At 35.2% G+C, this 15,300-nt stretch overlaps 1 protein-coding gene across 1 annotated transcript in view; it reads right to left on the bottom strand.

The window, feature by feature from the left end:
- Col5a2 (collagen type V alpha 2 chain) overlaps nt 1–15,300 on the bottom strand; it is a 140,534-nt gene that overhangs the window by 50,741 nt on the left and 74,493 nt on the right. The window contains exons 6-13 of the mRNA XM_020167066.2: nt 15,007–15,060; nt 10,263–10,373; nt 8,488–8,565; nt 6,584–6,628; nt 5,604–5,657; nt 5,182–5,235; nt 3,248–3,301; nt 337–390 (exon numbers count right to left, since the gene is read on the bottom strand). Coding sequence (XP_020022655.2) covers nt 337–390; nt 3,248–3,301; nt 5,182–5,235; nt 5,604–5,657; nt 6,584–6,628; nt 8,488–8,565; nt 10,263–10,373; nt 15,007–15,060 — 504 coding nt within the window. The remainder of the gene's footprint in view (nt 1–336; nt 391–3,247; nt 3,302–5,181; nt 5,236–5,603; nt 5,658–6,583; nt 6,629–8,487; nt 8,566–10,262; nt 10,374–15,006; nt 15,061–15,300) is intronic.

A 15,300-nucleotide genomic window follows, 5' to 3' on the forward strand; every position in this document is an offset into this window, starting at 1 on the left:
CATTCCACTACGTAGCAATTGCCTATTTTCTAAACAGTATCCTTTATTAGTTGAGGCAGCAGGCTAGATTATTCTCATTTATCACTGCATACTGTACCCTTTTTTGTAGCACAGTGTCTAGTACATAGTAATAACTCAAATTATATTTTTATAGAATAAAATTTAAATTCAAAGGAAATGTAAAAGATCATTGTGAAGTCAGTAACCACAAATGAATATTGTGATCACAGCAATGGCAATTGACAAAGGGCATTATAAAGTTTACAAAGAAAATGCTTACTGGACCCTGCTTTAAAAACCATAGTACATGAGAGGGTGACAAGGGACTGAACTTACTCGGTGACCTTTCAGCCCTGGAAGACCGGGAGCCCCAGGAAAGCCTCGAGCTCCCTGGAGGTAAAAACAGATAAGGAATTTTAGAACACATTGCTTACTATACTTTTTATCCCGAAATTATCGCATAAAGTTTTTCACCAACAAACTAAGGAAGAGAAAAAGAGCAATAGACTATTTACCTATCAAAATATATCTGGGTAATCAAAAATTAGCAAACCAAACACACCATTAGAAATGGAAACATGACAACACAAAGACATAGATTAAAGCCTGGTTTGATGTGATGATATTTTGTGAGATTTTCAAATGATATCACTTGTTATAATTATTAGCAAGAAAAAGAAGAAAATATTCATGAATCATTATGTTCAATGTCTGAACTGACTAGGATGAGGTGGGAAGGGGAAAGTCAGGAGAAGAATTTAAGGAAAAATACGCTTTCTCTTCTTTATATTATGCTTTATGGTAGAGGAATAAATGAACTTATAGAAAAACCAGTGTTTTTTTTTTTTTTTCTCTGTACTCTGAACCCTGACAGCAGAATATAATGAGAAGGATAACACAGTATAGTCAGGAATTTTCCTAAATGAAGTGTCCAGAAGAAGCTTTGTAGATTTATGAATGCTTAAAACATAAATGAGGAAATGAAATATCCAACAGAAAGAAAAGTCAAGAAATACGATAATGGTTTGGCTTTTTGATTCAATAATTTCTAAGTTTCTCCTTAATTCTATGCATTTGCAAATTACTTAATCACATTAAATTTAAAACATAGAAATGCAACAAAATCAAATGCAGTGATCTGACTATTTTGAAATGATACTTAAAACTTATCTTTTACTCTTAAAGTAACAATGACCCAGTGACTTAGTTATTTATTCTTTTGCCTACTTTAATTTGGTTTTGTATTGAATTGCCATTACCACTACCACCAGATTGATAGCACTATCAATTATTATCAGTTTTTAATTATTATTTCTAACCTTCTTACCCCTGGCACTTAGCTTTATACCTCAGTGGGCATTCAGTAAATAATCATTGTATGAACAACTGAATGCAGAAAAGGTTTACTACTGTGATACCAAAAGCTTTCCAAAGGAGTTTCTCTTGTCCTAGCACAACACATATGGCAAAATCCTTTGCTCCACATAATCGTAGTTTTCATTCATTATTTACTAGATGAATCAATAACAACTCAATAATGAACTCAATAAGTGAAATTCATATGATAAGATCAAAGCAATCATTCCTCTGTGACTTCTTTCAGGGAAAATATTGATTTAATGTTTGAGGTTATCCCAGAGAGGGCACATCAAGTCACACTCTGAACAAGTGAAGTCCCACTAATTCTTCTGTTTACTCAACCTTGCTTAGGAATTCTGTCACGTTAAGAACTCCCTTTATGCTCTTAGACTAAAATCCTCCCTTTTACTGAGATTAGTCTCCCTTCCTTCTGAGCAGGCAACTCAGCGCACACCCATTTAAGCCTATGGGGGAATTAGTGAGCTATGTTATTTCAAATAATTAGTTAACTTCAGTTTTTATGTTCTGTGAGGGAAATTCTCATGTGATTACACATCCCTAGTATAAGAAGAAAATGAACCAGATGTACGAATGCTCATAAAGAATTCTCCCTCTGCTGACCCAGCACTGTCATCACAGCACAATCACATGTTGTTGCACTCAGCTTGCAGAGTGCATCTGTGCAGTGCTGGCAGGACACCTTTGCTCCCCATGGAGGTCCACGCTGTGAGTACGTGCAAAAGTGCAGCAGGCCACAGGAGGCTCAGCCTGGATGGGTTGAAAAGGACATCTGTGCTAATGACTAAACCTCATGCCTTTGCATTTGCTTCCCAAGCTGATGGGAGAGCAAAGGAAAGAGAGGAGGGGAATGGGGAACTGGCTTTACATTTGAAACTAAATAATCCTTAGAGCCCTGTAAATCCCTGTTAAAGATCAACATTCATTTGTTTATATAAAAAAATATTCCTAGCATGAACCCCATCAATCTGTCAGAAAGTAAACAGAGTACTGCAGTGCTATTAGTTGTACCGAGTGGTAGAAATATTAAGAAATTATAGGAAAAGTGATAAGTAGAAAGCTGGAACCATTTAGGGGCTGCAGGACAGGAGAAACCCTACAAGTAAGGAATGTTTGAGGATTTTTGCTTGCTTATCATTCTCTAATTTTCCTCATTCCTGTGTAACATACCCTAAAAGGGGGCTTAGCAAAGGTCTTAATGAGGTCAATTCAAAGAATGTTTCAAAGGCCCAGGTCCTGAATTTTGGTGGAGTGGGTTGCCATGGGCCTGTCCCTTTAGTAAGCCAGGGGGAAGCATACAGCTGTGTGAGGACACCTGGCAATCAGTGGATCTTGTCACAAGATTTTAGGGCCCGGAAGATTAATCAAGAATTTCAGTCAACATTAGGGATTGGGAAGCAGCCAAAGAGGCATCCTGTCTATAATTTATTGTCCCCAGCTGATTAAAAACAAGTCAATAAATTCTTTCAGGCTATTGTTTTAGACATGTGGAATAATATAAAATAAAAATAAAGATAAATAGGACTCAGGTGTTACAAATTGCAAATAGTTCATGCTGGTGATTTTTTTTTAAAAGTTATCATTTTCTGAAAAATTAACACTTAGTTTGGAGACCATCCATGTTTTGTTATGATATAATTCTCTTACTCTAGGAGGATTTCCATATGGTGCCAATGCAAAGTAGAGAATTGGACTTAGCTATGATTCTGGTAAGATGTCCTGTGATATTTTACCTTTTGACAGTAGAGAATATTGCTTAGTTTTCTACATTTATTTAATGCCAAATACACATACATAAGAGAGTTGACTTTCATGCTCTCTATTTTTCAAGTTTGTCTTCATATCATCATTTTTATGAGTATAAACTTACCGGTGATCCTGAAAATCCCACTTCACCAGTATTTCCATTTCTACCAGGTTCACCCTTTATGGAAAACAAAAAAAAAGCATAGAATGGTGGAAGGTATAGAGAAAGTAAAATGTTCTTCTTCAGAGATCACATGATAAATAAATTACAGAAAAAAGTCTTCTGTAGAAAGTTCATGTGCAATCGGGTGTTTTGGCAAGCACATGTAATATCAGCTACTAGGGAGGCACAGACAGGAAGATTGTGAGTTCAAGGCCAACTCCAGGCAAAGTTCATGAGACTGTCTCAAATAAAATACAAACAAAAGGGCTGGGGTGGTGGAGCATGGCTCAAAAGGAAAGTGCTTGCCTAGCAGGCTCCAGACCCTGCATTCCATCCTCAGTACCAAAATAAATAAATAAATAAATAAATAAAGTTTTCATTTATAATATTCTAAACAGAGAAACAGTGTAACAACAACAAATACCTAGGCTTTCCTTATGATAGCAATTCATTCTGTTTGTGAAGCTTTAGTTAATTTATCCAGAAGAAGTAGATATAAATTATCCTGGTCTGCTGGTAAAGATTAACCAATTTGGGTTGTAATACACATGTGCATGAAGGCAATGCTAGGAATCTCTCTGTATAGCTATTTTTATCTCAATTAGCAAAAACGCAATGTCTTTCTTATTGTTGCTTATGTCTTCTCTTCAACAAATTGGAGAAGAGACTAAAACAGGTTCTGCCTGGAAGTGAGGGAGGTGGGAGGGAGGGGAGGGAGTGGGACAGGGGAGAGATGACTCAAATGTATGCACACATGAATAGGTGAATAAACAATAAAAATAAAATAAATTATCCAGGTCTGATCTAGCTCAACATCTTTATGAACATCAAAATTTATACACATAGGACTGGGAATACAGCTCAGAAGTAGAGTGTCTGCCTAGCATGTACAAGGCCATAGGTATGTCAAATCCCTGGCACTAAAAAAAAAAAAGAGAGAGAGAGAGAAGTGTATTATAAAGTTTTGATTTGTCTTGGAGAGCCTGGCATGGTGGTGCAAACCTGTAATCTCAGCACTCAGAAGGCTGAGGCAGGAAGTTCTTGGGGTCGAGACCTGGACTACATACTGAGACCCTGACGCAAAAAACAAACAAAAACTTATAAACATGAATACACATAAATGCTATGAAATTCCATATAATGTGACACTGAATCAAAAATTGTTTCAACTACTACTTACCATTTCTTTTCTTGTGACAAAAATTAATAATGATAACTACCCAAAATATTTCTCTATGGCTAAATTCTGTGCAATCCATTTGAGTGACTATCATGACTCACAAAAGCAAAATGCTATGTCTACTTGGTTTACTGTCATATGTATCTAATGGCCTGCCATAATTTTATGCTCAATTTTGTTACAACTAAGAAAATAATGTAGAAAATAAAATAAGTTGTTGGGCACTGTTCTTTGATTGCATGTTATTAATGCCAAAATCTGTAGCTGAATCTTAACTTTAACTAAAAATATAGTTGATTAAATTACTTTTTCAGCATTGGGGAACCATATTGACACTGTACTACTAAGACAATTTTAAAATTCCATTTAATTAAGACATAATAATGATGTATTCCATCATAGCCTTTTTTTCTTTCAGATCATTTCAGTGAACCATCAAAGTTGTATGTATTGGGACAATTCTAGTATCTTATGGATAAATTTTAGTGAAAATAATGGGAATTTCAGAAGAAATATTAATATATATGGTAAAGTTCAGAATGCTTTTGTATTTTTGTTAAATTTATCTTTAGTGCTCCAGTTTAGACTGAATTCAATAGAAACTAGAAGGATGAGGAAAGTGAATGGGGAATTAATGCATAACATTGGTGCTAACATTCTAGATCCTTCTTAGCATCTTCAAAACTTCAAAGCAAAATGAAACAAAGAAACTTACATCTTCACCAGGCTTCCCAGGAGGGCCCTCTGGTCCACGTGCACCAATTGGGCCCTAATGATAAAACAAGACATAATATAACCCAAACTATTGATAATGAAAAATGTTAGAGAAAACAGGCTTTTTAACATTTTGAATTTTAGGTTGTATCCCTCAGATCATGTGCTCAACAGAAGATAACCTGTTTAATTGCACAAATACATCTATCTCTGTACTGTCTACTAACCATATTCAAAGCCTTTAAAATTAAATAGTCTGACATAGGGAACATATGACTTAAAGATAGTCCACAATACAGGACTCTCAATCTCAATTGTCATGTTTTCCTACATAAAGAAGACCTCGGAAAATAAATAACTTATGACATCATTTTAAGGGTGGACCTGTATTTAACTCGATCTACATGCTTACTTGACATTTACCATTGGTCCAGGTTCACCAGGTTCACCAGGAGGTCCTGCTGGTCCTATGCCACCCTAAAATCAAGGACAAAGGACGTATTTAAACCAAAGGAAAATAGAATGACAAATCCTATAGCCTCTGCAATATATAGTATGGCGGTTCAAATTGCTAGCTCTGCCACTTTGCAGTTCTATGCCTTTGGGCAAGTTTCTTAATTTGTTTATAACTCTCTTTCCTAGTCTATCAAAGAAGAGTTAAAGTATATAATTCTTTAGGCTGTGTAGATAATAAATTAAAACTTAGCATAGTGCTAGCACAGAGTGAGTGCTCAGTCAGTGCTAGTCAGCAGTAGCATTAGCACCTTCACCACCATCAACATCAGCCCCTTTCTATTCCCCAATGTCTTGAAGTGAAATTCCTCACTTTTGGGGATGACAATGTGGTAGCCTTGATTGAGGTAAAGATTCTTTTCTTTTCGTTCTCCTGAAGAATTATTTCTAATGCCTGTTAAATCACTACAAAAAATAAAATAGCTCTGCAACACAATTTTACTGGTGCTTGACAGGCACAGAAAGAAAAGATATAGTATTGTGTTCTTTTTAAAGACTCCATGGCATTATCACCTTGACTTTTATTTATAATGATACCATATAGTGATGGCATTTTATGATCTAATTTCATAGTCTCAGATTTGGCACATAATTAATTATGAAAATTTTTATAATGACAGCAGATAACAGTCTGCTATTTCAGAAGCAAACATACAATTCCAGGTATTAGAGGTCGTTCACATAGAGAAATTATATAAAATTGTATCACCATGAAGAAACTTTGAAATGAATACTGCATATATTTCTAAGTGAATGAGAATTATTTAATGCAGTCCATTTGAACTGAGCATTATAATTATGTAATGGAAAAAGTGGTCATGTCACCTAGACCATATTTGTACTGTTATTTTCTTGGATACAGTATATGATTTAATTATTAAAACACTTACTTGCTGTCCTTGTAAACCTTGAGGTCCCCTTGGGCCAACAGGACCCTTAAAAACAAATGAGAAGAAAAGTTTCATAGTATTCAAGATGATTCATATTTTTTAACTGTTGAATCAGCGTTAAAATCTGGAAAAATGAAGCCTTGATGGGGGGATGATGACATCTCCATCTGTACTCATCTGGAAGGCAGATACATCCAGGGAGGTTAAAGCTTGGAGAACAGTTGGGATGACTTTGTTCATACCCTCATTATCATAAAGAGAAATAAACAGGATGCCTGTACACACCTAATGTCTTTAGGACAGGAACACGTGCATGTTCAAGGGTGGTTCCGTTAAACAAAAGCATCTGAAGAAAGGAAAGTCTTGGCAGGCATAAAGTCATTATCACACAGCCTGATAATGCTTTAGTTTTATAGCAGACAGGCTTAAATGATCCTATGAACTTTCAATGAATCAAAAGCTTATGAAACTAACAATGTTGACTAGATTACTTTAATATCAGTTTAAAATTATCTGAGGCACTGAGGTTTCTGGGTTATTTCTTTCACAACATATTTTAAAGTAATCAGTCTAGGCTTTTCTTATTTAAATATGAAATAAGTGGAAATGCAAAATTTAATAATATGTAATACTATATGTGACAATACAATTTTTTTAAATGTCAGCCTTGATGAAGTAATATTGATTTAACTAAAATCAAGTTTATTTTTATGACAAAAATAATTTATTTTGAATTAGTAAGAAAATAAAAGAACACTTAAAAATAATAATCATTGAATGATACATTACTAGTAATTTTTAAATTATATATAATATATATAATATTTTAGTATATTAATATTAATATAATGTATTATAATATAACATAATATTAATACATGTAATAATAATTATATGTATATATGTGAGCAGGGAGCAGTGGTTCAAATCTGTAATCCTAGCTACTCAGAAGATCGAGATCAGGAGGATCATATTTCAAGACCAAGCTGGGCAAAAAGTTTATGAGAGCCAAACTAGACCAATGGTGGGTGCAGCAATGCATGCCTTGTTATTTATGCAGGAAGCATAAACAGGAAGATTGCAATCCAAGACCCTACTTCAAAAATAACCAAAGTAAAAAGGACTGGTTCAAGTACTACAGCACCTGCCAAACAAGTACAAAGTCCTGCATTCAACTCCCCATACCACCAAAAAAACTTTTTCAAGGTGTTCACAATGCTGGCCTTAACAATGAGTAGAGGGGTGTTTTCTATGAGGCCTGACTTCACTTCATATTGGCCAAAATTCCACTAATCCGGAATGATTTTGAGTATATTATGATCAAAAAAGCCTAGGAGAGTTGTTTTGAAAAGTGTTAATTCATTCAATGAGATTGCATTGGTCCAAATACAAATTCCCAGGTTAAATGACTTGCCCTGAGAAAATGGGAATCTTTCTTGACAAAATTCAAAAGAGGATATGGACAATGAGAAGGCCCAGCCAGAGAACCTCAGAGTTGTTGGAATAAGAAAGACAGAGAATATTAAGATAAGTAGGAAATAATAAAAATGGAAATATCAAAATATCTCTCATCTCAAAATATTGACAAATCAGTATTTCTAATGTCATCATAAAACAGGGCTTTTTTTAATTACTAAGGAACAAATTTTGTTGCATGATCTTCTTCAAGGATTAAGTGAAATATGCACACACCTTTATTGTTGTCTTTGAGTTTAACGTAGTTAGTAAAAGAACACTAGTGGGCTTTTAACTCATAAGGAGTAGATTTGATAAACAAACAAAATAGATGAATGAGTGGATGGATGGAAGTGTTTAAGAAGTCATGTTATTTCTTGACTAGCTAACTCAAGCCTCTCTTTACATAACTATTTTTCTACAAGTACCTTAATTATCAGTATGCTTACCACAGAGCCAGGCATCAGCCCTACTTGACTTCCAAGTCCAGATTTTTCATCCAACCCAGCCATCTGAGCTGAAAAAGGCTGTAAATGCAATGTGTTAACATTATTTTCATAGTAAAAGATGTACATCAACATATTTTTAAAATTTAGGAATATGCACTTTCTGTAATTCTTATAGTATGACTCACCTAAGAATAATTTAAACATTTCACTTTAAAGCATGGAAAAAGATTCAAGCTATTTTTTGATTGCATAAGTTTTTGATCGATCATTCTTCCCCCAGCATTTCTGTAAGAGGGTCACTCTGATAAGTACTTAGTCTAATCGATTTCAGGTTTAAATCGCTTTATCTGATTTCCTTCCACAATTACAGTATGCCAAATATTGGAACAAAGCCTAAAAGCTGCCCTTAAAACATGTGTCCTAAAGATCCCCGAGTCCCTTTCAAACTATTTTAAGTAGATGATATTCTTCTTTGTTTGTTCATGGCAAGTAAACTTTAAATTGCATTTATGTAAATTGTAAACATTTTATAACCCTTTTAATGAGTTGCTAGATGTTCAAAGAATTTGAAACAGTTTTAGCTATCCTAAAAAAATACCTCTGGCAATCAAACTGACCAAAATCATTCATCTACATTCCAGTAGTTATACTAATTTCCAGGTCTTAGTGGTAAAAAATTATGTGGATTATTTAAAAAATAAATTGGCAATTCCTTCTATAATCAGTTGAGAAACAGATGTATGTAGCCTTATAAAACAAAAATGGTATCCAGACTCCATATGGTCTCTTGTTATGCTACTAAATGTCCTACGCTGGCACAAAGTATTCAAAAGGGCAGATAGAGGCATTTTACCTTGTGTAAGAGACTGAAATTTAACTAAAATAATTAGGCAGCATCTAAGTGTTGTTACAATTTGGATATGAAGTCTCCCCCAAAAAGGCTCATGTGTTCAAAGCTGATCCCTAATGCAGTGTTCAGAAGTGGAGCTTTGGGAAAGTGATTGGACCGTTAGGCTCTGTCTTCATCAGTGAATTAATACAGTGATGGATTCATTGTTTGGTAGTATAATTGGAAGGCAGTAGAAACTTTCAGCGGTGGGATCAAGTTGGAGGAAGTAGGTCACTGTGAGGGTGTACTCTTGAGGAATATGACTGTCCCGAGCCCCTTCCTCTGTCTCTCTCTGCTTCCTGGCCACCATGAGGGAAGGAGCTTTTGTTCCACCATGCCCTTCCATCATGATGTACTGTCTCCCCACAGTCCCAGAAACGATGAAGCCAGTGTCCATGGATTGAAACCTCTGAAAATGTGAGCCAAAATAACCCTTCCTCTTTTAAACTGTGTCCCTCAGGTATTTGTCACAGCAACAAAAAGCCTCATACACATGTCTTGGGGGAAGAATGTGGTGCTGATTTTGTCAGCACTCTGAGGCTAGAGCACAGAAGAAGGCTAGAGTTGGACCTCTCCTTTAGTTCACTTGGAGCAATACTCATGGTCCTTTAGAATCAACAGAGAGAACAAAGTTTATGGAGTCCAGAATTGACACAGAGAATAACAAATCATTTGAAGCAGCTTTTTAGAAGATGTTACTTTGAATTTTTCAACAATTCACTGTGGATCTATTAGTTTTATTATTCTTCATAGCAGTACCACATTCACTTAATAGCTTTTATAGTTGAGCACCAGTTTCTGAACAGACACAGCCTGAAATCATAGTGATAAATTAATAATTTAATATATTGCCTAAATGTGACATTAAACAGTGCCAAAAACTCACCCTGCTCATGCCATCAGGTCCTGGATGAGAGGGATGTCCAGGAGGCCCTGGAGCACCAGGTTGACCAGGAACTCCTGGTTCTCCATCAATTCCCTGAGGACCACGAGGACCCTGGAAAGACAAACCAGTGGAAATTCAAACCCACTGCCAAATATGTACTAGTAAAAACTAAAAGCACAAATTTCTTACTGGCAATGACCATTTTCCTTACAAATGAGCAACAATATAACCACTTACAGTAATTTCATCAGCTACATTGATACTTGATTTCAGCACTGGTCAAAGATAGACTAAGACCATTGGGACGTAGTCCAGGTAAGAATTCTACTTGATGTGTTAAATCCCCAGGAATCAGTTTATTTAGAATAGTTATAAAATTGTTTTCAATTCAGCAACATTCTAGATTAAGCTTCCTTATTTGCTTAAGTTTTGCTGTTTCAGGATACTTAATAATTTCTAAACTCATTGTCTGTCTTATATTACAATGTACTATGGGTCTGACTGCTTAACCTCTTTCCCACCCACCCACAACGATGAAGACCTTCAGTTGGAGTTTGTTGGTTTATTTCATCTTTCTAAATGTTTGATGCTTTACATAGTTTCTGGTACATACTAGACATTCAATACATGTGTATTGCATTTTCACATTTCAGTGTTCTTTAATTTTAGTCTGGCACATTTCATTTTCCTTCCCAGTTTAAGGGATAGACTAGACCAATGAGAAATTAGAAGCAAAGACATTATAATGCAGCCAAGTCTAGTTCTCAGCAAAATGAGCAATAATTTCTAGCTGCCAAACTCCACCCTTCTCCTAACCCACACTCCCAAGGCAGCTTGGGGAATAACCACGTCCTCAGTTCTAGAAAAGCTCAGTTCCCCAACCTCATCATCACTGGTTAAATATTTCTGGTTGTTAATCTTAAGAGATTTCATTGTTGTTTTGGGGTTTTTTTGTTTTTGGTTTCTTTTCTTTTCTTTTTTTTTTTTTCCAGTGCTGGGGTTTGAATTCGGGGTCTTGCATTTGCTAGGTAAACATACTACTACTTGAACCACACTTCCATCCCTTAAGAGAGTCATAACAAGCTTTAAAAGACAGTATTTTATCATTAAGAATGGATACTGAGAAAAATGGTGAGTTAGTGTTTAATAGTAAAAGAAACTTCTCATTCTTTAAGGATCCCAGAGGGTAGCTACTGGCCCACAGTTAGCCAATCAAACATGGTCTGAGAATAAAGGAAAGTATATGAAAAGCTGAGAAAGTAGACCAGTTTACATGAAATCACTTGACAAATGGGGATATAGTACTTATCTATAAAGTTGATTAATATGTTTTAATATATTTAAACATTCATATAAGCATGTTTACTTCTTGAAGTTCTAGGATAAATAAGCAATTTATCTACTTGAATAGAAGTAGATAAACTAGCCTGAAAATGATTTCTTTGAAAACTAGTCTCACATTTTAAAACTCAAATCCCTTCTGATTCCTAAAACCCTGATATTTTGCTATGGTTTTTCATTATATAGACCAGAGTCTAATTTTAATTGCTACCAAGAACTCCTAGGTCATTCAAACTCCAATACCAGCAAAAAAAAATGAATAAAGAATTCCTGGGTCATAAGAATGCGATCACCCCTCTTCAGTGGTGGCAGAGACAAAGGAATAATCTGACTTATAGTCTTGCATGGAAAAGTCTTAATAAAAGTTACTTCAATGATAAATGATGACTAGATAGTATTACATACAAAAATTGAGCTAAAATATAATCTCAGCTCCCAATGACACTTTCAAAAACAAAAAATAAAAATGTTTCATGTCTATGTGAGTAGACAAAAGTTTGGGTAATATTAATCCTCAAACTAGCTTGCATATTTCTCTAATCTTCTGTGATTAACACTGTTCGTATTTCAAAGTCTGATCTGAAGACAACCCACATTTTCATTGACTTCTGGACCTATTTTTTAGCTTCATGGAATTCCCTTTAAATAGCTTACCTGGGTTAGTCTTACACAAAGAGATTAAAATTAATTAAAACTAATGAAAATTATCCAAAATTTAAGTGGCCATAAAGAAGATTGCAAGTAAGATAACAAAAATATACAAATATTTCACTAATAAATATTGAAAATAAATTAAATTTTGAAGTCATTAAAATATAATTTTACATATTCAGTTTATATGTTCCACTGAACCCTTTATCATCATTCCCTCCCATTCCCCAAGACACTACTTAGTATCTCCAGCATCAATCTATTATAACAAGTAATTGTAGATGGCCACTAGGTGGCAACCTTTAAACATCCACAAGTAGATAGTAGTGACCAAGAATTGTCAAGAACTTTATTTGCTGTTGGTTTGCAGTATCACGGCAAAAATGCCTGCGCACATGCACACACACACACACACACACATTATAGATTGTAAGATCTGATAATAACTGGTACATATCTTATTTTACAGATGAGGAAACTATAGAGGTTAAGTGTCATGTGCAATTAGAAATATTGACTGTCTTTCCTGATAGGTGGCTAAATTGTCACTACAGAGACCTGGAAAATGCACTTAAAACTGAGGACAAGTGATGACACTCATTGTGCTCACTGGCAAGAACTGAAGGTTTCACAAGAGTCTCTGTTTCAGTAGTTCTCAATCCAGAGCAATTTTTCCTGAATTTGACAATATCAAGAGACATTGTTAGTTGTCACATTTAGCTGGGTGATGTGGTTGTTACTAGCATGTAGTTAGTAGAGCTGTACTACATCCTGTTACAATGCATAAGGAATTGTCTCCTCTAAAATATCAAGTGTTAAGGTCGAAAAACTGTACTGCACATCATGAGCCTTCTGTACTGCTTGGTAGTAATGGAAGTAGTGGAAGGAAAATGGTGTTTATGATTCTAATACTACCCTACATTGGTACAACATAACCAAGCCCAGCCCTCCTAGAAAGCTGGGAGTTTTCAGCAAAACTGTCTATTATAGGTATTCTGTGGTATCATGCCACTATCTAGAAATCAGTCATAGCAGGAGTATTTACACCAAGGAAATCAGCAAAATCTACAAATAAAGAAAAAATTAAAAAGATCCAGCTGCTAAACACTTGTCATCATAACACTGTTTGTTAGTATTTAACAGAGGGATGGATTTACTACATAGGAATCTGGAAGGATTGTTTTGCTTCCACATAAATAAGTACTGTCTATTCACACACACTCACAAACACACCACACGCACACATACTGCATACACCCACACACACAAACACATCACTCATGCCACACACATACATTGCACGCATACTCACAACATACACACCACACACACACTTTCACACATAACACACACACACACACAATCCATACATACATATACTGCATTCACAAATACCACACACACACACACACACACACACACACTCATACCCAATTCGGATTCTTTGTCTCAGACCTAACCAACACTGAAAGTGAACTACATCACACACTGAGTCAAATAGGAAAGAAGAGAGAGGGCACTTGCAGAGGAGATTAATCAGAATTCTGGAAGTTTGACCACTATTCCATCTGCACATAGGTTCTAGTCTTACCAATTACTTGCCTTGGAGCACTGTCATTCACCTGCATGCCTACAAATTTAATTTCCACATCCATTTCAGAAAAAGTATTGAAGTCATACTCTTGACTGGATGAAAAGTGTGGAAACATAAAATAGTAACAAAGATGAAACTAGCAACAAGAGTTCCTGGTAACACAATGTAAAATGTGCTCTGTCCTCATTTATGCATCCAAAGTTGTCTGTTGACTTCTTGCTCATCCATTTCATCCATTTAGGTATAAATAAATTCTATATATTTGGAGAATAAAACTCCACTGAATGTTAAGTTTTAATAGATGCCATTAGAGAGAAAATTAACCAGCATAAACACTTTTTCCTCATTGAAACATGGGATAATATAGTAATATACAAATTGATTCAGTTATTCCATATGTGAAAGACATTAAAGAAAAAAGAATTGTATAGCTAAGACTTAAGAATAATATATTTTCTGTACTGGTATGTAATGAGAGAAAAATTTAGTGCATATTATACAATATCCTCATATTTATCCCAAAGATAAAGAGGTGATTATTTCAATTTAAGGGTATCCACCATGTCTGGTAATTAATGTTTTTACTTTCTTATAAAATACTCTTGTGATATCTCTGTAGCAGCTGCCAAGTGAAAAAGGCAGGGTGTTACCTGGGATATATATTTGTTGTATAATCACTTGAAAGAAAATATTATCCTCTAATAAGTTATTTTCCCTTTCTCCAGTTTTGTTTTTGTTGTTTTTTTTTTTTTGAGTCTTTTTCTATAGAAACCACAGATCACAGAATTTGGGTGTTTTATCTGAACAGTAGATTTTTTTGCATTGCTTGTTCCTGAATGACAACTTCTGAAAACAACATGATGTATTCAGTGTTTCCTTGAATTCTACTTTATTTTAATTTGACTTGATAAAGAGCAAGGAAATGTCAGTTGTACTATCCAATAAGGTAAGAGGCAGTTATTAGCATGCTTGTATTTCCTCTGGATTAGGAGAGCTTCATAATCACTTTGTGATCAGAATTCTCTATAGCAGCTAAGGTAGGTGCCAGAGGAGCAGTGCCTCTGGGTCCTCGCCACACTCAGGGAACATGGTGCAAACTGGCTTGCTGGGTACACAGTGACAAAAAAGTCACTCCATCACCCCCCACCTTCAACTTACAGGTCTTCCTTTTGGGCCTCGCTCTCCTCTTGGTCCTTGAGATCCTGGAGGTCCCTAAAACAGAAAATGACAACTATGCCTGAAAACAATAATACTTTGGATGTTTTAAAAATTTGTTTAATAAAGTAGAAATATTCTAATTTTAAATCCAGTGCAATTGATAAAAGTTATCTATTCAAAGAGGGGTTGCTCATCTTAGCAGAGGAGGTTGAAGGCTTGCAAAGAATGAGATACCACATCCTAGCATCACAGAGTTCAATGAGTCAATATCAGTTTGACTAACAACTGCAAAAT

The sequence above is a fragment of the Castor canadensis genome, chromosome 4 (genome assembly GCF_047511655.1).
Source record: "Castor canadensis chromosome 4, mCasCan1.hap1v2, whole genome shotgun sequence".
Lineage (NCBI taxonomy): Eukaryota > Metazoa > Chordata > Mammalia > Rodentia > Castoridae > Castor > Castor canadensis.